Here is a 23,959-nt window from a genome sequence, read left to right on the forward strand (position 1 = left end):
GCTAAATGTATATCTGTTTCTTCATCTTACAATGGGATGTGACTACAAGCTTGCCCACAATCAAACTTTGATCAAACAACAAATGGCGACACCTATATACACTTCTTTAGGACTGTAAATTCCTTATTAACGGGGATATTAAGGCTTGAGCACATGTATGTTTAGGGATCTGCTTGCTTGTCCAATCTCAGCTACACCCAGGTCAGTCCTTGCACAAATCTGGATTATCTGGCTCAACTAACCGAAACTTAAAGCTTTAAATGGATCTTCAGACACATGTTCTGTCATCACAGAGTTCACACTCAATCTTTGGTGTTGTCAACAAATCATTTAAACTGATCTTGTTGATGGTGTGGCCCATGTGTATTTCATTAGATGCACCACATTTGTCTTTCACACTTGACACCCTTTGAAAAAGCTTTCACGCTCTTCAAATAAACTCAATATGTAAACTTCTGTAATAACTGACAGTTTATTACTGGATTTGTTCTGAGAGCTCTCAATGAACAAACCATCTTTTATGGACAATGTTGTGTCTCTTTTTGAGGGGGGAAACAACAAGAACAACAGTTAACAAAGAACAATTCATCAAAATGCAGAATAGATGGAACATTCGCAGAATGTCCCTTAGGCATGGGAGAGCGCTAAATTAAACTGTGTTTTTAATCTTAATGAGAAACAAAGCAACTCCACAAAGTTTGTGTCAAATGATAGCACACTGTCACGCACAATTTCTGCAGGACCTTGGCTTCTTCACCTTGTTACCATCAGTATTTCATGTGACTAGCAGCTGACATTTTCACCCTTTAAAATATTCAAAAATATGTTTGCTTTTTTATCTAGTCTATAGACTGATAATACATCACGAACAAGAATACAAACCCCACAACAACAAAAAACAACAGAAATTCTCTAGGGCCAAACCCAAAATCCTCTACAAAGACATTTATCTCTGCTAGCTGCTCTAGGTCAGGTTTGTGAACAACATGTGATGACTCTTGACCCTTTGGATTGCATGGTTCTTCCAGCAATCAAATAAGGATTTGCAGTAGAAAAAAATAAACATATGATTGGAATCATCCCCATGAAAAAATGTCCGTCAAAGGGGTTTTCAAAGACCCTTATTACCCATAATGCCTTTTTTCTCCTTTGAGAGTACTTGTGCTTTGTAATGTCCTCTGGTTGTTGGTTTTTTTGGGGTTTTTTTTGCTGTTGCCATATGATGAACTATAAGTTACCAGGTCAGGCCTGACCAAATTTTTTTATTGTTTTCAGTTTTTACTCATGTGGTGCTGGTTAGTCACTTTCAAGATGACAAATCAGCCAGTCAAGGTGTTCACTCCAGTTGAAAACGTTGCTAGAAGTGGACCTTCACGCACTAAAAGCATTTTCTAGTTGGAGCAGGTATTGATGTTCTTGCCGTCAGCAGCATCTTCCACCAGCGCTAAGTGATAATCTGTTGAAAGTGTGAAGTGGGACACGCAGCCCACCAAGCCTCCGATGTACTGTCTGTTGGTGTGAAGAGCTATCTCCTTCATGCCACCTTTAAAGAGAGAATATAGAGAAAGCAGACATTAAAATGTACTGTTTGATCTACAGTACAACTTTATGGGAATATATGTTTTGAGCTCCACATACCAACATATAAGGGTCCGTTGATATTGAGTTGTCTCATCTTTCCACCTGACCTGCCTGTTTTTGCTCCATAGTCATCCACTGTAAGCTTCCCTGACTGACCGTCCCTGAAGAGATGAGTGATAGACATTAGTATTAAACAGTACAAAGATTCTGATATGTAACATTTAATTTGACTTTTTTGCATCCCACAAGAAATTAAGTTTATCCTGCACAGGAAAATATAGCAGCTTCCAAGAAGGATTTAGGAAACCGGGTGGTTTTTATTATTAACAGTTATTAGAATGCCTGTAAAGCAGAGCGATGTATTGTATAATAAACAATTTCCTTTCCACATTGGATCAAATGTCTTAGCTAATGCTTCATTTCTGCTAGACAGGCAACCAGGGAGATAGATGTTGCTTTAATGTCTAAGCTGTACAGCCAAGTGAAAGTCAAACAAAGCCACATATGTGCTGCGATCCCCACAGAATGAATTTATTTCATATTTTAATAAAGCGAGCTTACCTTACAGCTTTGACTCTGTGCCATTTTCCATCAGTAAAGGTCCCGTTGACAGCAATGTTAGCTGCACCACTGCCCAGGTTATAACTAGAACAATGTGAAACACATAGGAGGAGGTGTTTAGCTTGTTACAAAGGGTGCAGCGGGTTCACATTTGTATGTTACTGGCTGGATAAATCCTGCTTCTTTTCCAGGTCATGCTCAGACTCCAGGCCTTTTTTTTTTTAGTTCTGCTTCTACCGAGTGCTTAGCTTTGGTAGGATGAGCGTCCCTCTCCATCACCTTCGTCCTCTTCTTGTACTAAACTTTCTTTTCTTGCTCAAATATGCCCTTTTTTCTCTAGCACCTGTTTCATCAAAATGACAGGGAAGAGCAGCCATGCAGCAAGCAGGACATGTACTTGTTCTACTAAAAATGGACGGGATAAGCTTACATAACTAATTTTTTTAAACAAATACCTAAAGATTAATGCACCATCCTGAAGCCCCATGGACAGAAAGTCACTGTTTGGTCTCATTGGAGTGTCTCCTCGCCATAGCAACAGGCCATCCTTGGCTGTGCTCTTGAAACGCATGAAAAGGCTGGTCCTGGACCCAGACACTCTGGAAAAAAATATTCACAAGAGCTTTATGAAGTAACTGAACATGTGAAGACACCAAAAAGCCTTTTGCAGTCCTGTTTCAATACCGACCTCTTCAGGATATCTCTGTTGTCGTATGTCAGGTAACTTCGGCCAATGAACTGTGGGATCTCAATGGCTTCTGTCACAGCTGGGCAGAGCAAACAGTGTATTTACAAAATTTTAACACAAGGTGGCAGCATCAGCATGTATTGTATTTACAGACTCAGACCACAGTAACAGAATGTAACAGAACCATACAAGGGGAGTTATGGGGGGTTATGTTAAGATTATTATGATGATGTGCACATTTTTAATATCTGCTTTTTTTGAATTTACAGAAGAAGAAAACTTACTGTTCAAACAGTAATTCCCACACTCTGTTCAGTGAAAGCATTAAAACAGAGAAGGCATAGATAGGTTTAAAGGATTAGGTTGTCCAATAATGTGATGACATAATAACAGAACAAAAAAACACACATTTAAACCCCCGAAAAGAGGAGAGATCACGCCATATAGTTAAAGCCATCACACACAACAACAAACATTGATATCATTCATTTTTTACTAGGAAAGTTTCAAACATGTTTAAATGTATGATATTCAGCCTAATATGTCTTTTGATAAAAATGTCTTGTATCTTTTGTCTGATAATCACAATGCAAAAAACTGTGAAATGATTTCCTACACCTGTCATGTTATGAATGTTCATCTGTTCTGGTACTGCTGTGTCAAACTTCAATTCAGTTTATTTGTGTGGTGTATCTTCCTAATCACAGCAGGGAGAAAAGTTCCAGGTCGTTGTCATCTGTAATAATTCTCCTAACCTTACTTCTGCAGCATCTGATATAGTTGTCTTTTAGGCAGGTTACAGCATCACTTATTGTGCAATTTTCCATTTCTTCAGGACCACTAAACTTTCAGAACCGTTAGGTCTCCTGAAAATATTGTGGCTGACCCCTCCCCACTACGGACACTCCCCTCCAGCAAGAGGCTGCGGTCCATCAGGATCAAAACCTCATACCACAAGAACAGTTTTTCCTGACTGCAGCTCATCATCAAGGCCTGGGGCCCCTCTGACATGGACTGTCACCCCTTATCCCAGACCCTACATTAACTTAAAGTCCACTGACTCTATGTGTTACATCAACACACATTTCTGGACAAAACTGTGCAGCTCTTTTCATTTAGAAAACATATTGTACATTTATTGTGTGTGTGCCTGAAAGCGCACACTATATGTTAGAAGGAGGAAGGAGGGAAGGGAGTAAAAAATGACAAAAGGAAGGAAGGAAGGAAGGAAGGAAGGAAAGAAGGAAAAAACGACAAAAGAAGGAAGGAAGGAAGGAAGGAAAAAAACACAAAAGGAAGGAAGGAAGGAAGGAAGGAGGGAAGGAAGTAAAAAACGACAAAAGGAAGGAAGGAAGGAAGGAAGGAAGGAAGGGAAAAAAACGATGGAAGGAAGGAGGGAAGGAAGTAAAAAACGACGAAAGGAAGTAAAAAACGACGAAAGGAAGGAAGGAAGGAAGGAAGGAAGTTTTTTGCTTTTTGAATGACCTGTTCTGCATCTCACCCCGGTTGCTTGGCAACCTCAAGCCTGCCTTTGACTAACTTTATTGAAGTCTCTGTATGATATCAATGACTATCAAGACTACATTTTTAATGTCAGACAATTTATCCTTCTCTCTCGCAGACACAAACACAGACACAGATAGAGAGACAGACAGACACCACACACAGACAGACAGGGCAGACAGGGCAGACACACAGACAGGACAAGCACACATGCACGCACACACACACACACAGGACAAGTCTTTCAAAATAAGAGTCCCTTCAAAATAAGGGCCCATTGAAAAGGCAATGATGACACAGCTTGTTGTATTAATACTGAACTTACTGAGCAGTGTCAGTAATAATGTATGGGGGCAACGGGGCCAGAGTCAGGCACACTCAAAATGTATAGTTTTTATCTCTTCTACTTCTTAATTTATATCTTACTGCTATTTCTATATATATATATAGATAGCTATATATATATGTATATATTGTTTTATTTAATGTTTGTCATGCACTGAAAAGGAAAATTCCTTGTGTGTGAAAGCGTTCTTGGCAATAAACCTGACTCTGCTTTTTCAGTATATATAGTATGTTTATTGAATAAATAAGAATGATCAGAAAAAAGACCCCAAACATATATAGTAACCTCGCTGTATAAAAGATAGAAATTCATGTGTGGCTGACCTTTCTGACAGTGCCTCCCGTCATACCCTAGGGGGCAGTCACACTCATAAGTATCCCACTTTGGCCTGCAGGTCCCTCCATTGGCACAGGGGCTTTCCACACATGGGTGGGCTGAATTTGCCACATTAACTCCACCTGCGGAGCCAGTTGTTATCGGCATGGTGCGGTCATTGAGTATCAGCTGGGGAGGTGCAGAGAAAAGAAACAAGGAGGAGGAAGAGGAGGCAAGTGGTTTGTATCATCTTTTGACCTACATTGATGCAACAGAATAAAGTATTTGAAATGAGTTAATGAGCAATGATCTGCATTAAACAACATCAAAATACTTAAAGTATGACCAAAAAGAAACATCTGACTTTATACAGTTCATTCATGTTTAAATACAGGTGTAGGTAGGTAGAGTAGGTTACGAGAATGAGTGCAATGATGATGATATAACGATCTTCCATGAAGTGAATGTGTGTGGATGTGCTGATACCTTTTGAATAATTCCAGTGAAGGGCTTTATTACTCCTGCTGTCCTCTTGGTTTGATCATACTCTGGTACTCCACCAATATAAAGAGGCGAACTGCATTTGATCTGAGTGAAAGCTCCCTGAAGAGTAAAATAACAGTAAGGTAGCAGTTAAATATGTCAACTATCCATAAATTAGTTCACAAAATGCTTTTTCTTATCAAATGCATGCCATTTATGCAGCGTCAACACTGATATTCTGCCCCCTTGTGTTCAGAAATGACATAATGCAGCTTTAAATGAAATAAAAATAAAATACCTCAGCGATTCCTTCCGTTGGCTTCTGGCTGTCCACTTGAAGGATACCACTCTTTGCTGTGCGGGACACCCTCAGTTCATGCCACGTGTCCAAACTGATCTGCTCCTCACTCCTGCAGCAAAGATCATCACATACAATTCAGGGCATCTAGTTAGAACATAGAATAGCATAAGAAAGTAAAGGAGAGAGAGAATACGAGTGCATGTATTTAGTACCTTATCGTAGCTCCTCCAGATCCGCAGTCAAATCTGAACTCCACATATCTGTCCACCAGGTTGATAGCCAGGAAGTCTCCGCTGCCTGCATCATCACTGTACAGCAGCGTCCCGTCAGGCATTGACGGCCGAAACGTCAGCTCAAACTCCATAAAGGACAGATAACTCTGGGAGGACTGAGGCCACGGGATGACCGCATATGAAAACACTGTCTCATTAAAGAGAGGTGAGGACAGTGAGAAACCTGAAGAGTAGGACAGAAGACATGAAGAGAAAAGAGCGGGAGGCAAAACATGAAAAGGATTTGAGAAAAGCATTATGATCAAGAGTGAAGAACAAGAAGAAAAAATAGAGATAGAGAGTAGAAGGAGGAGGAGGGGGAGGAAAAGAAAGTAGTATTGCAGTTAAATTGCATGAAAGCTGGTCTGACATGCAATCAATCTCGCTGCCTCTATATAAGAAATAATAATCCTCATCTCAACCAAATTTCCTTTATATTGCACTAAACTGTCCAGTAATTACCTTAAAAGGTCTGTGTGACAATTTTCGACAGCCATTGAGTGAAGAGAGAGCATACAGGGATCTGACTTCCTGCTTTCACAGTGGTTTAAAGCGTGTGTTCGTTTTTTTTTGTAGGTGTGAGAGTAGGGAAAATAGAGTTGACTCACTCTCTTCACAAAGTGCTCCCCTGAAGCCGAGCGGGCACAAACAAATGTAGCCATCAGCACGGTTTGCAAAGCAGACCCCACCGTTGTCACAGATGACCGGGTCACATACGCTGCTGCTGCACTCACCTGGCACACAGTGACAAGGAGATATAAGACGATTTAATAATAGTAATAATAACTTTATTTATATAGCAACTTAAAAAAGTTTGAGTTTTACAAAGTGCTTTACAGAGCAGCTGACCCAACAGAAGGCCACACAGGATAAAAGAATAAAATTATAAAAGGAAAATCGTGAAACACAAAAAAAGATTTAAAAAAATAAATAAATAAATAAAAGTAGATAAAAATAGACGACATCACAAAAAGGCAAGTCTATAAAAATGAGTTTTAAGATTTAAAAGAATTAACTTATTTAGCGAGCCTTATGTCCTCGGGCAGGTTGTTCCAGAGTTTTTAGTTTTTAGCCTTGACCCTGGAACAACCAGAAGTGACCCGCCCGAGGATCTAAGACTGTGAGCTGGGACTCAGGTGCGGAGTTAGCATGCTAGCGATATGTTTCAGGGCCAGACCATGACAGAATTTAAAAGAGCTTTTTAAATAAGAGTCAGCACATAACTGGAAAAACATGTATACATTTCAAACATGAAATGAACATTCTTATTACATAACTGCATGTATACATTATAAAAAATGAACATGAACATGAGCAGATATAACCCCAGGTTAAAGTAAAAAAAAAGACAACAAGTCAAAATCAATCCAACTGTACACTATGAAATCCAAGAGCAATTTTTTTCTTGCTGTGGCCACATTTAGAAAATAATGTTCTGCAAAATCCTTTGTGAGAGATAATTTGGCAAATATGCCTGCTTCCTGCTCAGTGTCAAAATTTAATTATTAAAAGACTATTTTTAATGATAATGACACAAAAAATGTCTTTCTTGTCTCATAAATAACACATTTGCTTTTAATGTTACAGGTGCATCAATCAACGGATGTATTATGTCATGCTGATTTGCCAAATGAAATGACAGTAGCACTAGATTGTGCAATGAATATATATTGTCATCCAAATTCAAATATAGCCTCCTAACTTCATTTGAATTATTTATGCATAAGTCTGAAATTAGTTTCCTCCTAAACCGCTTGTTTGAGCACAAAGACCTAAAAAACAGCGCATTATATATATATTAGGGCTGTCAATCGATTAAAAAAAATTAACTAATTAATCGCAAAAATTTCTGGAATTAATCGTGATTAATCGCGATTAATCTATCAATAAATGTATCAATAAATTAAATGCATTTTTCTGAGACTGAAGCTTATAATGAATATTTATTTATGTAAAATGATCAAATTAATGTAGAATAAACACAGATAAAGTATATGAAATTCATTCATTTTATTGGCTTAAGGTGCACATATGCACAGTGCAAACAGAAAAAAGCCAGAATGAGGAAATATACTGACTAGTGCCACACTCCTGTAGTGTAGACTGGGTGTTTTGCTTTGAGGTGATTTGTTAAAGTCGTGTTACTTCTGTGGAATTTAAATTCGGCTTTGCAAACTGTGCAAATTGCCTTGTTTTTGTCCAACGAGCCATCGGGCAACTTTTTAAAATGAAATGTTCCCCCTAAAAGTCCTTATGCATCTTTACACCACAGACTCTCCTTTAGTTAGGATAGATCATAGACATATATACATAGACGCCTCACTGAGCAGGTTGGTCCGTTGCTGCGATACGTTAACATGTCCGCCATATTGGATGTGGCAGATCTGCCCGTAAACTAATACAAACAGGGCCGGTTTTAGCTGTGGGCAATGTGGGCGACCGCCCAGGGCGCAGTCTCCGTGAGGGCTTTAAGTTAATGCCTCTTATACACCCATTCACACACACACACTAATATATCTGGGAAACAAAGCTCTACTTTGCCACATCCAAAATGGCGGCCGCCACCGGAAGTAAACAAAACCGCGTTAATTGCGTTAATTTTTTTTAACGCGTTAATTCTTTAAAATTAATCGACAAAATTAACGCGTTAATTTTGACAGCACTAATATATATATATATATATAATATATTATACATATATATTATATCATACCAGTCATTACACAAATGTCCTCACCTATGTCAGCTCCACTAAGAGCTTTGCCCAGAGGCCAGGGCCTGATGTCTGTGGCCTTGTTGTTGATGGTCAGGCTCTGAATGCAGCCGACAAATCCACGATTTGTCCCTGTTGCTCTTACCAGCCAATAAGCACTCGGGGATCCACCCACATAGAGCGGGGAGCGGAAAGTGATCTTAGTGTACTGACCCTGGAAGAGTGAGAAAAACAAAATGTGCTTGATTTTTTGATTACTGTAAAAACACCCTTCAATACTTTGAGGTCCTTGAGGCTGCTCCACTTCCTAAATGGACTAAAAGGGAATATTGTCAGCAATGTCTCATGCTGTTTTATTAAGATAAACACTGGCATTTAGAAGAAAACTACTTTTAAATCAAAATATGCAAGGAATCCACAGTTTGCACAGTATTTGAAAAGCTTATTTCGTGTGTTATAGTTACCTGTGACCGTCCAGACATGGGGGTGTCGTTGTCCATACGCAACCAGCCACTCATGCCATCTCTGAAGATGGTGACTGTGTGCCACTCACCAACAACAATACGACTCTCACTGATTATCTGAGCTGCTCCTGTACCACAATTAAACCTGAGGGACAATTAATCAAATATCAAAGTGTTACATAGTGTGAATTTACTTGAATCAAATGCTGTGATAAGGACAAATTATATGCACTATCTACTATCTACTCTATCAACCCCTGTGCTCCCCTGTGCACTCCTGTTTTCCAGCTCTCATGAAACACATCTTGCCGTTTTTATCCACCAGCCAAACCTTTCAGAATCTAAGTTGATAGGTGAGTCGCGGTTTTCTTCACCTGTAGTGTAGTTTGCTCCGCACCAGAGCCAAAGAGGTAAAGTCTCCACGGCCATGTTCGTTCTCTCCACAGTATAACAACAAGCCGTCCTCGGAGTCTGCCTGTACGACAGAGAAACCATTTCAAAGCTCTTTTCACGCTTTTGAAATATGAAGACCTGTAGGAAATGTTGCTTTACCTTGAACTCCAAAGTGATCTGAAAGGTCTGGTAAGAGTTCTTCAAGGGTTCAAAAGTCATGTGAGAGTGGCCATAGAATCTGGGAAAGTTCACCGGTACCACTGAAGAAGCAAAGCATTAAATCATGATGAATGTATGTTTGTAGGTGCACAAATTGGAGGAGCAACCACATGAGTTGAGAGCTGTCTCATCGCAGCACTTTTACTAAAGCCTGTACCCTCAGAGCAAATGTCCCCTCTTCGTCCGAGGTTACAGTGGCAACGTGAGCCTCCGCTGTCGTAATCACTGAGACAGAAGCTGTCGGGGGGGCACACAGTATCATCGCAGGTCATGTCGTACACACGAGGTACCTCACCTTTCCAAGGGGACATGGTTGGGGTGGTAGTGGTGGTGGGCAAAGTGATGCTTAGGTGGATCAGAAGAGGAAGAAAGATAACAAATTATAGTGTGCTGAGAAAACAAGATTTTAACAGTGCAAAGTCAGTGGTTTAGCTAATATGTTTAATTAAATGTAGTTCTTTAATGTATTTTTTGCATTATCTATTCTGTCCTCGTGCTTATCTAAAGGTTTTAAATTGCCCCTTTCCCTTATAGACACCTGCATATCAAACATATCAAACAGTGAAAAGCAAAATGTTCACCCAAATGTAACAGAACGGTAGCTAGGCCTCCCTATATTTGCTGCAGTTAATCACCGTGCTGAACATCACAACCGAACAGCAGCTAAAATTGATGTGACATTTCTCTGCACCACTCTCCATATTTATCAAATAATTAAGTGGAAGAGCATGAAAAAGGTAAATTGTAGGTGGCTTTGAGGAGAAAGCAGAAAGCTGAGAGAGACAGCAAACTAGCAATCAAGGAGCAAGAGGAACAGCAATAAGAATAAGAATGATAAAAAAAAAACTTGATGCCGCTTTTTTTTTATTCTTTCCATCATGAATCACCAGTAAATGTTCAACTTACCTCCTCCTGTTACTGATAAATAGCAGTTGCATCCTATCAAGTAAAACATTCCTTCAAACAGACATTGAGGTTATTAATTTAAGGTACATCTTACCTGGTTGTGGTAAGTGGGTTATTAATTTAAGGTACATCTTACCTGGTTGTGGTAAGTGGGGAAGTTGTTGTGGTAAGTGGGGCAGTTGTTGTGGTAAGTGGGGAAGTTGTTGTGGTAAGTGGGAAAGTTGTTGTGGTAAATGGGAAAGTTGTTGTGGTAAATGGGGCAGTTGTTGTGGTGTCAATAGTGGTACTTGGCTCTGAGGTGGTTGAGAAAATCAGATCTGTGAAGTCCGGGAAGATGGTTGAGCTAGTGGATGAAGTGGTAGTAACATTGGGAGTAGCGACGGTGTTCATCCGGTAAATGACGTTCTGACCAGACGGCGGACCAGAACGTGAACGGAGTTGGGACTTCCGGTTGTCCTGGTTGATACCTGGGAATGGCTTCAACTAGGAGGAGGAAGAATAGAGGAAAGGAAAAGAATGATAGAGAAATAAACGTGGGTGATGCAGTATGCCTTTTATGTGTGATGAGCTGGTAGATTTAATTATACCTAGATGGAAGTGTCCAGCTGTGTGTATGTAAAAACTCACCTCTTCAATGAAGATATCGTAATCTGAGTCATCGATGTCGAAGCCATCATCATCTTTGATACTTGAATCCGTGATGTAACGCCCGTACTCGCCACTGCCGACATCTGATGCACCTGTTCACACAAGGTCAAAGATACAATTACCTGCGTTTGAAATGACAGCTGATGACCGCAGTGAATGGTAGGATGATAAAATACAGAAAAAGAAGAAGAAGCAATGAGAGAGCAAATATAGTGTAAAGTCCAACTTTACTTTATATTTACTTTCTTAGATGACGTGAGTTGAGGCTGCTTAAAATACCCACAGTGAAATTTTGAAGCTCCTGTCATGGTTTGGGTTTTTTTTGTTTTTGTTTTTTGTTTAGTGTTTCCTGTTTTATTTTGTAATTCTCCCTTCACCTCATGTCTGTAACATTACTTCCTGCCTTTGTTTTGCATTTCCTGCCAAGTTTGTCTGTTTCTCTCTGATCAGTTTCACCTGTCCCTGATTAGCTTTCACCTGTCCCTCGTTATCCTGCCCTGCTTTTGTGGATTTAGTCCCTGTGTTCCTTTGTTTCAGTCTCAGTTTGTCAAGAATTCAGCCTTGTGTTTAGCTTTCGTGTTCGTGTTCATGACCCTATAATTTTTGTGATATTAAATTATTTTTGGACTGCACAAGCTCCTCCTCCTCCACCTCCTCTAGCATCTGTATTCAGGAACCTTCCGCTTAAGTTAGTTTGCTTGCACACACGTGGCAGCTGTCTACTAATATCTATTCTACACACTGTATAATATGCATGCCATATAACATCTGCAATCTGAGAATTTTTTTATTCTAGCTTTTGGTATGGTTTGGTATGGTATTATTCTGTTAGTAGCAATTTGAATACAGAGGAACATTTTAAATGTTTTGTGCTGAAAACCTAAACAGGGATTCCAGCTTAATAAACTGCTAGATTTGATATGTAATTTCTATTTGAAAAAGAGCTGCAAATAAAGTATCACATGTGATATTTTACAGCAAAATGACAATGAAAATGGCTCCAACAATAATGGTGTTCAGTTCTTATAAAAGTTGCACAGATGGTGAGATTGAAGAATGGCGGATGGCTCTTCTGGTTGTGATTGTCTTATGGTGAATGATCATGGGCTTGATAGCGGTAACAGCATAACGGTCACTTGGTCTACCTGTTAGTCTGTACCCAGGCAGCTGCAGCACGTACTGAAACGTGTCTCCACGATATAGAACAGCAGCTCATAATGTACAAGGACAGACAGTGAACACAATTAACAATCTTTTTGGTTAGCTGCTACAAGTGCAGTTACAAAAATATTACATCCAAATTGAATCAGATATAACTGAATACAGCTTGATTGGTTGTGATAAATATAGTATAAATGTAGTATGCAAAACTGAATCTCAATCTGAAAACACAAAAAGATCAAATATTGTGTTCAGTATGTGGCATCAACGACTACAATCTGATTGTAAAATATGATTTAAGGCCCTTTGGCCTCAGCGTTAAGATTCTCAAAAAATGTTTTTCTTTAAAATTTAGTTTTAAGAAAAGATGGAACAGCACTGTGCGTGTTCAGTGTCCCCTGCCATCCGCTCTACCTTGAAAAGGTTAATCTTATCTGCCATAAAACCTTCCTCTCGTCCACCAGCCACAAGAGTCAAATACTGAAAGTTCACAAGGCTGTTGTAGAATTCAAATATATTTTATAGCTGTAGATTAATATTCAACCACTTCTAAAAACAAGAAAACTTAATCAACCATCTCAACTATTAAGCCTGGATGGATGTCAAGATTTAAAGTGCTAATTAGCACCGCTAATAACATTAAATCTGAGTCCTGCGGTATAAGGAGGGGGGATGCCCAAAAAAAGCCCTCAGCAAACTAATCTTCTGTTGTGTAACAATCCCCCTCAATCCATACCACCCTGTTTCCAACCGCTATAAACACACACACACACACACACACACACACACACACACACACACACACACACACACACACACACACGCACATATACGAACTGTCACAGCGAGAGCAACAAGAAAAGTATGTCAGTCAGTCAAGCCCACCCCCGCTGCTTGTTCACTCAAGCAGTGGTGCATATTGTGTGTGTGTGTGTGTGTGTGTGTGTGTGTGTGTGTGTGTGTGTGTGTGTGCGTGCGTGTGTGCACTCATCAGGGGTGTGGATGGGCAGAGAAGGGGTCTGGCATGTCGTCCTTAATCCTGTCTGATGAGACTCGAACGTAACCCGCTTTTATCCCCCCTAAGAAACCACGCTTCTCTATCTCTTTGATTCTATCTTCCTGTTTCTGTCCGACTGGCTTCTTTTTTATCTTGTTTCTTGTAACTTTCATATACATTTTTCTTAACAGCGTCTTTAGAATATTATCTGTCTGTCTGTACTGTATGTCTGTCTGTGAGCAGTCCAGTAGTTCTCAGGCCACTTAATACAATCAGAGCAACTATTTGACAGCCAACATAGCGTGTGAAGCAGAAGTCGCCTGTCCACATGGCAGAACGGTCTGTAGGTCACAGAAAAAAGCCTGGATAATGTGATTGTGTCACATGGCTGTTTGATTTTAATAGTCATGTGTAATCATACTCATACTAAAGCCTGATATGCACAAGCATCCACTCTCTCTCTCTCACACACACTCATATCCAGAGGTAAATAGTTTAAATGTCATAGTCCTTGATCCATTAAGACACTGCTATTACTGGATGTATGTGTATGTATATCTGGCACACACCTGTGTTTGTGTGTTTTTAATATCACTCAGTCCTGACTGGCTCCCTCCCCCACTCCATGTACCACTACATCAAAAATAATAAAGTAAATGACTCTGTTGCTCCGGCCACTGACACACTGCCAGGTGTTGTCCTACATTCGAGCAAATGCTGAGAGATGCAAACAGTCAGACCGTACACCGTTTAAAGGCGAAATCCTAAAATCAATTCCTGATATTCTTTTTACCTGGAAGTCAACATGAATCTTCAGAAGATAACTTCAGGAGGAAAAAAGTGCATTCAAAATGGCAAGATGTGTGAATATTATATATTGCAATTACGCGTGATGGCACTAATATCTCCAATCATCACCAAAAAATTACTAGCTTATGTCAGCGTTTCCTTTTCTGTAATTATCGAGAAAGTTTGAAATACAGTTCCTAAAACTGCTTCACATTGCTGAGCGAGAAATGCCTCCATGGTAACATTGAGATATATACAATGTGGTTGAACATGGTAAATGTTTTATTGTGATGATGCAAAAATAAGCATGGTCTGTTTATGATATGTGTGGGTGTATTGTTGAAAACTCACTTTGTTTTGAAATGTGGTTGAAATGCAACTACCGAGAGAGCGGAGACTACCCTTTCTTGGCTGTCACATCACAGCACGTCAGCAAAGAGATCACTGTATGGTCTTACCAAGAGTGCGCACAGGGTTGTTGATGTGACTGGGTGGGCTAGCTCCATGCACGTTGACCGCCCTGACAACAAACTGGTACTCTGTTTCTGGTAACAACCCCTTCAAAACCATGGAGTTAGTCTCAATGGGCTCACGAATATACGTCCATTCTGTGTCCATTTCTGGCCTGTGAACAAGAAGAGACACAAGGGATTTTTATTTAGGCTGTTTTCTGGTATGTTAATATGTTTAAATGTGACATTTTACAAAACACGAGGGTCTTTAGGTTAGGTTTAGGTTTCTTTTTTGATAAAAATCATCATTCTCAAAACTGAAAATGTCTGTCAGTGATTCCAAAAAAGTAAAAGTACGAGAGACTGTTAATAATAATTGAAAGTCACAAACATGCAGGATAACTAAATCAAAATGAGCAAGAAGTATTTAAGCATTATTTTCTGCTTTGAATCAGAGTCTTGGTTTGAAAGCAAAAAAACAGAATGATGAACTTCTGAACTTTATTTATTTTTTCTGCCTATAATCTCCAGCTCCCGTCCTCAAGCTGCCATATTTGAGTGCTGATTCTGAACGCCTGGAGCCACGACTATCTGTTGAATCGGGTCATCTTCACCACCACTCAATGTCTCTCTTCAGCGAGCCTCCTTTTGATGTAAGAGGAGAAAGATTTGCCTCTGAGATGGCCCTTTTGTGTGGAAAATGCCCCCGCATGCAAAAACAGAGTCTGATTCATGTCTACTCTGTCACAGTAAGTGACACTTCCTCCGCCTCTCTCTCATAGTCTCGCTCTCTCTTTGCTCTGTCTCGGGGTGTTAACTCTGCACCAGGAAAAGCTACTCTACTGTCTTTCAAGCTTGTTTCCTTTCCTCTATCTTTATTTTTTTTCAACAATTATTATGGGGCCATTTTTGAATTCTAATTCTGCCTTTTTATATTTGTGTCTGGGTAATCATTAGAGGAGCCCGACCAAATTATTTATGACCTCAACTTCCTTGACAATGTAGCCTGAGGACTCGTCTAGATGGGAGATGTGTGTGTGTGTGTGTGTGTGTGTGGCTGGACGCTACTGGGCAGAGAATGAAATGAATTCTTTCCCGTGTCCTTACTGACCCTCATTTCAAAACATAAATGGTTACATTAAACAGACCAGCAGAGGCCTCACGAAATTCACTCAGTATTCACTTCATATTGTGAAGATGAGTGGATGAAGAAGGTCCGATAGGGGAGCCTGAATATGCAGCTATATACACCATTAATGAACACAGATAAAAGTTTAATAAGAGCTGTTTAAAGCTGCCAATAAAGGACTTGTGCATATTTTGCAGAAATACTAGTACTACTAGTAATAGTATTGAGTAGCTTAGCTTAGCATTAAGATTGGAAGCAGGGGGAAACAGCTAGTCTGGCTAACTCCAAAGGTTAAAAAACAGGTCCACTAGCACCTCCACAGCTAGCAAATAAACATACTGTATCTATTTTGTATAATACATAGTCAAATTGAAATAGAAAAGTGACAAGATACAAGATAAAAGATAAAACAAGATAAAAAATACCCTCTGAAGTCACTGCACCCTGCCAAGAAGTAACTCTAGGACCTAAATCACCATAAAACCACATCTTGTAGTTTTAACATTTCAGTCTGTGCACAGATTAAACAAAAAAGATAAATGGTAGATACATTTTGAACCTTCATATAGTGGCAGGCTACTTTCTTCCCCCTTTTTTCCAGTCTTCTGCTGGCTCCAGCTAAATATTTACCATACAAACATGGCAGAGGGATTGATCTCCTCAGCTAAAGCAAGAAAATAAATAAATGTATTGCCTAAAATCTCAAGGTATTGCTTGATTTAAAGGGCTTCATCATCATATCTGTAGCTCTATTAGCCTTGTGCATCATTTCTTGCAAAATTTCTTGCAGAATTTTTCCCATTCTTTCCATTTTGAATGGAAAGTTGACTACAATTTGGGCTTGATCAATGCTCGCTCCTCAACAAACATTTGTAGACCCGTCAAGTGCCCTCTATAAATACATGAGAGCAGTGTTTTCACTGTTTTGTCCAAAGTCAGATGGCTTATTAACTAAGTGAATTTCACTTTTCTTTTCCCTCCAGGGAGTGGCCACTTCAGCTGTTCACTTAATAAATGTCTATATGGACTGTATCATACACGTATGTGCTTGTGTGTCTGTGTATTGAGAGCAACAATTGTGCTGATGAGGTCTTTAAAGTCTGTATTTATAAAGGAAAAGTCAATAAGTTATGACTGACCTGATGTAAGCCACCAGGAAGTGAAGGACAGGTGCACTTCCCTCACTCTCTCCTCGCTGCCATGACAACGCCAGCTCTGTGTCAGATACAGCCATGACAACAGGCTGAGTAGGGGGCGATGGCGGCATGCACATTTCTAATGGCACAGAAATAAATGGAAGTGAATGAAATGTGGTTATAATAGTACTGTAGAAATAATAGCAGTAATAAGCAGCTATAAAATGGATCCCTACTACTCACATATTCTTACCATGTGAGGCAGTGCCAATGTCTCTGGGCATGCTGGGTCTACCCTCTCCTGCCCAACCATAGGCTCCAACACTGACTCTGTATATAGTGTTCACCTTTAGGTTACTAACATCCACATCCTAGAAGATGACACATGTGAGGTTCAGATACATATGGATAAAATGAGCAAGAGCATATCGGCAAGGATAGTTAGGGAGGGGGAAAAAAAGACAGGAGGCAATAAGAAAAAGGAGAAAAGACAGCAGAAGAAGATTAAAATACTGATTATGAATTATTTTAAAATCTTAAGTGGAAAGGAAGTCATATCCAGCTATAAATGTCAACTGAAAGCAGTGACAGGGTCTAATTCAACAGAAAGGACTACATGATACTCACAAAACTTGCTTGTCCATCAAATTGCCCCTTTGAGAGAATAAGAGCAGAGGTATCCATAAATGTTTGAGAGCAACTAATGCCACAAAAAACATCAAAAGCATCAGTCTCTAAGCCCATGTTCAAGGTGTACATCTTAAAAACAGGTTATGAGTATATAGTTCAGTTTATAGACATAATTAAAAATTTGCCAGGCCGTGTAGTTTTTAACAAATGTCTGTAAAACAGAAGTAAATAGTAAATTCACACAGGACTATTTTCAGCTGCAGATTTAGACACATTTGGTGTCCTACTATGAAGGTAGCGGGACAATGCATTTGCAATCCACAATAACAAAAAATAAATAAATGGTTTCCAACTGTGTGCAACCATGTATCTTGTTTTTTATAAACAACAATGGAGCTCTTCATGCATTTTTCAGGCATCCGTTAAATATGAAATGCTGTATAGAACATTTCTGACCGTATTAAGTGAATGGTTGTTTGGGGTTTTTTGTGCACTGATAAAGCAGCAGTGCAAATATTTTCTTGGCTGAGATTTCCCACATCGTCAAAGTTGGAATGTTTCTCTCAGCAGGTTAGCTACTAATGTCAAAGTTACATACACAACAGCACAGTTAAATGTCAGCGTACTCACAGTGGTCAGACTGTCTAACCCGAGAGGCACCTCCATCAAAGACGCTGCACCCAATGGACGGCCATTCTTCAACTCTGTATAGAAGACCTGAAATCACACACGCACACATAGTCAAAGAGGAATACACATAGAAATACATATTGATATGAAAAAGTATAAGAATCTTTCAGTAAAATCGCACGTATTTTGGCAGTGTTGGTTTTGGCAGACATTGATAAATGTCATGTTTGTTATGTTGGATTAAAGCACCACTTTTTCAACCTTTCAGCTTTTTAATTATCAATGTAAACACAGCATAATAAGAAGGAAATACCATGAGGAAACAGGATTATCTATGAACTTCCAAAGTGATTGGCCAAATGAAGGGACATGTTTATCTGTGGGGCGTGAGGAAGCTAGGTAGCTGGCTAATCCTCTTAGTGCAGGCATATGGTCAAAAGCAGAGCACACACAGTCAAACTGATCCACATTTAGTTAATGATTGACTCAAAACAAACATAAGACAGGAAGGAAGGGGAAAAAAAGGAAGGAAGGAAGCAAGGAAGTAAAAAAACTGGGTTCTGGTAAGGCATTATATCTTATTCAAAAAATATTTTAAAATAACATATACAAGAGGACAAACAAAAAGTATACGTCAAAATAAATAAACACGATAGACCTGAAGTGTCCAAAGTGTTCAGTACAAACACAAAACTGCATGTGACTAAATGTGTCCATGCTCTAACATGAAAAACAAATTCCCCTTTATTTTTCAAAGCAGAGCTTACCTGGAGTGAAGCAACAAAAAAAAATCTATTGACAAGAATAACTAAATAATTTGTGACCGCATCTTCACAGATCATACTGCCCCTGAAAAAGCAGAAACTTGGCAGCGAAGGGGTTCCATCAAAACACCTGAAAAAACACTTTCAAGGCTACCATGCTGGACAGTGATTTTGACACTTTAAAAGCAGAAGAAGAAGAAAAACATCAGCAGCTTGCAGAGGAAAAATGGGCATCTGTTCAGAAAAGTGACAGGAAATGTGATTTACGACACATCTCAGAGGTAGTTTTTTTGTGTGTAAGTTTGTCAGGTTGAAAAACTTTTTGTGCATTTAAATTAGATCACTGTTTGTACAGCCGAATCTTTTCTTTTTCTTTAGGGTCTAACTGCTTTTTTGGATCTATATGACAGGTGTTTAAACTAGTGCGGACTAAACTGTCAATTATATAAACTGTATGTAGCATGTTGCATTAAGATGTATATTAACAATGTTTAGAAAGCTGGAAGAAATGGAAAATATATGTACTTTTACAATGTAAACCATTGCAAAGGTCATCAAAATATTCTGCTTCCCATGTCAATTCAACAGCTTTTGCTTGAAAATATTAAGTTGAAAAAGAATTGTGAGTTGTATCTCTTAAATCATCTGCCATAAACCTTTCCACTACCATGATTATAATATTGATGGCAACTGAAAAGAGCTCATTCTTATGTTTCCATTCCATGTTAATCACACATTTAGCCGTTGCATTGAAATAAAAATAATACATATAGTAATACTACATCTGTGTTGATATTTAATGTTGAATCATAGTTTCTGACTACCTTGTATCCAGTGATGGTGCTAACATGTCGCCGGGGCATCTTCCATCGTACACTAAAGGCGGTGCAGTTGATTGTCTCCAGCTGGATGTCCAGTGGAGGACTCAGACGATCTGGTTTATACAAACACACAGAAAGACATCAACAGAACAGAAGATACACAGTACAGGAGGGAAAACAAGATAGATTTATTAGCTATGATGGATTATTGAACGAGAGACAATTAATGTTAAATTTACATGACAGCTTGTGATCAAGATGTATAATATTATGAGATTCTTTCACATCTCGGCATCTTACAATCTCAAGATCAGCGTCAGATATCAAATTACCTGATTAGAATAAACCTTGAAGCTGCTTTAATTAATAATTTTATATTAACAGTGAGTCAAAGGTGCTTTCTCACATCACTTTGGTGTGTTCTAGCGTCTTTCAGCTCATTGTTTTGATTTTCCAGCCAACAACTTTACCGCTAGGTTTAAAGTCCAGTGATGAATAAATCAGTTGATCCTTGTCACTGTGCATAGGTATATTAAGTATTTCAACCCACAAACAAAGAAAATATAGAAAATATACTGTATTTCACCTCAGTACTTGAAGTAAATGACCATATGAAATGGCATAAGCTGCCCTATAATATCAACTGAGTGAGACTTCAAATGTCATTATTTTCAGTTTCTGAATTATTCAATCCTGGGTGCTTCTGTGAGACTTCAAGAGATTGTGATTGCACTTCCAGTGTCCAACTGTGGCCTGAAAACACTTGAGAAGCCTCTTACAGAAGAAAGACAGAGATAACGATATAGAGGTCCAGAGATCATCAACACCCCTGATGACCTATTGTATATGCACAAAATTATAGCTTTTATTGGAGAAATATGAGCACACAACACCCTTAAGCCTCAAAATAGTTTTACATTATATATAGTAGATAGAGATTTTAGACCAAAAAGCTCCTTAAAATGCTGGATAACAACATATATTATATGATTTAAGAGTAGAAAAGGCCAAATTAGTTGTCACAACTGACCTTTCCTTGTCAATACTGACAAAAGGACATGAGGATGAGGATCAAACAAAAGTTGGTACAGCAAAGTAAAGCTCAGTAAATTGAAATCTCATGTAGCTACAGCGTTGCTTTTCCCCACTTTCCTTTTTCTCTCCACTTTATTTCTTGTGACCTCCCTCTTCCACTTCCTGTGCTGACCTCTCTCCTGTCCTCCTGAATCCTCACCTGACTGCATCTCCGCTGCTTTCTCAAACCCTGCTCTTCCATCCGAGCAGGTAATTCAATATGTCAGCTGAATCGTCTCCATCTCCCCAGAGATGTGGCCCCGTGAACGTATGGGTGAGCTGAACTCACAAAATCTGTATGTCTATTAATATGGAGCACCTTACAGTAGTGTGTAAAGTAGGTCTGCGTACAAATTTTAATACTCCAAGGGACTGGAGTGAAACTGGTATCCCTAATTAACAGGAACCCTGCAAATCTTGACACAAACCCCTGAAACTGGTGAATTATTTTTGGGAGGTAAGACTGACTAGAAAAAACTAACTTTGAAACCAATAAAGTTTTTTCATGGTACCCCTTTGACATGACATAATAGGGTCAACACAGGTGTTTCCAGTTATACTAATTCAGGTTCTGTTCCAATTATTGCAGCAGAGCTTTTCCAGTGAGCCAGCATGCACCACAGCAGCATCCTGACTCTGTTTGACCACCTGTGGGGTTTTTTTGCAGTGGTCATATCCACTTGTGTATAAGGTCCTGAAACGCCACTTGATTGGGGTAATTGTTTCTATGCTCACTCTATACATGGATGGACCAGGTGAGGCCTGATATCCCAGATCAGGTATGAGAGCCACTGGAGACCACTGTCACGACACCATGCACTCTCATGAAGCAGCAGCTGCAGCATCTCATACAGTACATATCAAGAAACACACATAGGCCTTTCCCAGATTCATCAAACATAATTACACCACCAATTCACTTATCGGTGAGACTGCAAACATGCACAGTTCTGAAATGACTCATCAGTCTCGTTATCTAAGGTCGAACTATCATCCAAACAATCAACCAACACTGGTATCTATCTGAATACCTGAGATTTTTTAAATCCAATAATGATAAATGACATATTTTGAGTGGTGGTAGATAAACTGTGCAATAAAAATACTCAAATACTATACTGATATATGTGCTCTGATGTACTAACACCACTTTCAGAGTCAGTACCGTGGAAGTGCTGCTCTTTCCAAGTCTGAGTCATCCAAGAATGAGTGATCACTAAGACAAATGCTGTGCTGCTCTTCAGCATTGCTTAGGGAATAATATATAAACATCACGCCTGCAGGGAAACATTTTCATTGTCGTTCAGCAATTAATATTACTTGTAGTTGTTTTAAAACTATGATTTTCATAAGTTTATAAGTATAGTTCTACATTATGATTCTATAAATAATTAATTACCTTATTGGGAATAAAGGTGTTAAACCCCTGAAAAAGGTAAGACCACCTTACGAGAGTTGTTCAATCTTAACTCTTTAAAGTAATAGCAGCTTTGTGATGTGGTGTTTGATGGGATTCATCTGGACATCAAGCCCTGTTGACATTCTCCCCTCTCTCAGAATGAGGCTTGAAAGACCTCAACACATAAGAACAAGTACAAATGTCACTCGCAGTCATGAAGAGAGGACTACAGCCACCCTCTGTATGGCAGTACCAACTGAGGCAAGTTTTCTGCGCTGACAGACAGATGTAATAGTCAGGATGCTATGTGGCCCGTGGGTCAGAAAAAGCAATTGAGGGAGAGAAAACAGAGAGACTGACAGTGAGAGAAAAAGGAGATGGCATGAGAGAAAGAGGAAGAAAAGGGAAGAAACTGGGACAAAACAAAGTGTTCAGGGTGACAAGATATAAAAGAGAGAGACTGTGGAGATGATGAAATCAACACTCAGGAATTTTTTTGGCCAAAGAAATATGTTGGCAACTTTCTATCACTCTTTCTTTGACAGCTATTGATATATTCTGTAAAAAAATATGAACAAAAATATGAACAATTTTTAACAGCAAAAAGAAAAGAAAACACCATCTTTCACAAAGTTATGTCTGTCTTACTGTTGACAGTAAGGTCACCATTTGCAGTTTGTAAAAGTACCTTAGTCCTTTTACATGGTCTGACTAAGATGTTTCTCAGTAGCTTTTGTTGTAGAATATCCAACCTGTATCACCATACACTAGAATTAAGTTTAAAATAGTCCAATTAAACTGTCACTTAAAAAGTTGTGATCTGTTTTGAGCTCAAATGTGAAGTGACAATGTAGTGGTGTCTAATGAATGGAAAGCTCAGCACAAATTCACGATGTTTCAGTTGTAAATATTATTATTACACCCTGTCAAATCTGGTAGAAAGGTAAGTTCAACTTACCAGATCTCCGAACATTTGATCTTCTTGCACAAAAGCAAACGCTGGCTGTGCATACTGCAAAGAGGAGTAAGTATAAAATACTCCTTTCTTTACATGTAGATTCCATGTCTTCTTCTGGTCTAAAGTTTAAAACGCTCAAATGTTCATTTTATCACACGTTTCAAACGCGACTGTAACTGTGAATGGAGGATAACTAATCCCTTTTCTGATAAAAGTCGTTATTTTATCCAAATTTTGGCGCAGACGCCATCCAAAGACAGGCAGAAACTGCCCGAGAGGAAAGGGCAGCTACGGTTTGACACTGATAAGATTACAGTCTGCAAAAGATCAGTGGGTTGGACACACTAACGGACGGACAGACAGCCACTGTGCCCCCCTGCCCCCCCCAACAGGAGCGTTGACAGACAGACAAACGATGGAGAGGGTTGTCCCGACAAATCGCGCGTAATGCGCAACGACTAAAAGAGCTGAATGGTGGGTGGCACGATCATTTTTACGCATGAATCTCGCGTTCGTGTCACGCTTCGGTCCGCGTCTCAGACAGCAGATGAGATGGACAGCGAAGTGTAGGAACGCGGGGCAATTTAGAGCTAAGAGGATAATAAGCCTCTAATCCTCCGCACACT

At 39.3% G+C, this 23,959-nt stretch overlaps 1 protein-coding gene across 1 annotated transcript; it reads right to left on the reverse strand.

Annotated features, from left to right (window-relative positions):
- Nucleotides 1–1,200: 1,200 nt before the first annotated feature.
- egflam (EGF-like, fibronectin type III and laminin G domains) lies at nucleotides 1,201–23,622 on the reverse strand. Its single transcript, XM_027275591.1, has 25 exons — nucleotides 23,334–23,622; nucleotides 19,906–20,015; nucleotides 18,318–18,404; nucleotides 17,685–17,711; nucleotides 17,311–17,428; nucleotides 17,061–17,196; nucleotides 14,799–14,965; nucleotides 11,373–11,485; nucleotides 10,882–11,228; nucleotides 9,997–10,184; nucleotides 9,780–9,880; nucleotides 9,602–9,702; nucleotides 9,228–9,372; nucleotides 8,788–8,977; nucleotides 6,659–6,784; nucleotides 5,991–6,234; nucleotides 5,776–5,887; nucleotides 5,481–5,597; nucleotides 5,003–5,183; nucleotides 3,115–3,138; nucleotides 2,831–2,909; nucleotides 2,598–2,741; nucleotides 2,143–2,226; nucleotides 1,639–1,742; nucleotides 1,201–1,543 (listed from the first exon to the last, which is right to left on the reverse strand). Exons 1-25 carry the CDS (start codon nucleotides 23,437–23,439, stop codon nucleotides 1,392–1,394), a joined length of 3,303 nt encoding a protein of 1,100 aa, XP_027131392.1. The 5' UTR covers nucleotides 23,440–23,622; the 3' UTR covers nucleotides 1,201–1,391.
- Nucleotides 23,623–23,959: the final 337 nt, after the last annotated feature.

Source organism: Larimichthys crocea, chromosome III (assembly GCF_000972845.2).
Source record: "Larimichthys crocea isolate SSNF chromosome III, L_crocea_2.0, whole genome shotgun sequence".
NCBI lineage: Eukaryota > Metazoa > Chordata > Actinopteri > Sciaenidae > Larimichthys > Larimichthys crocea.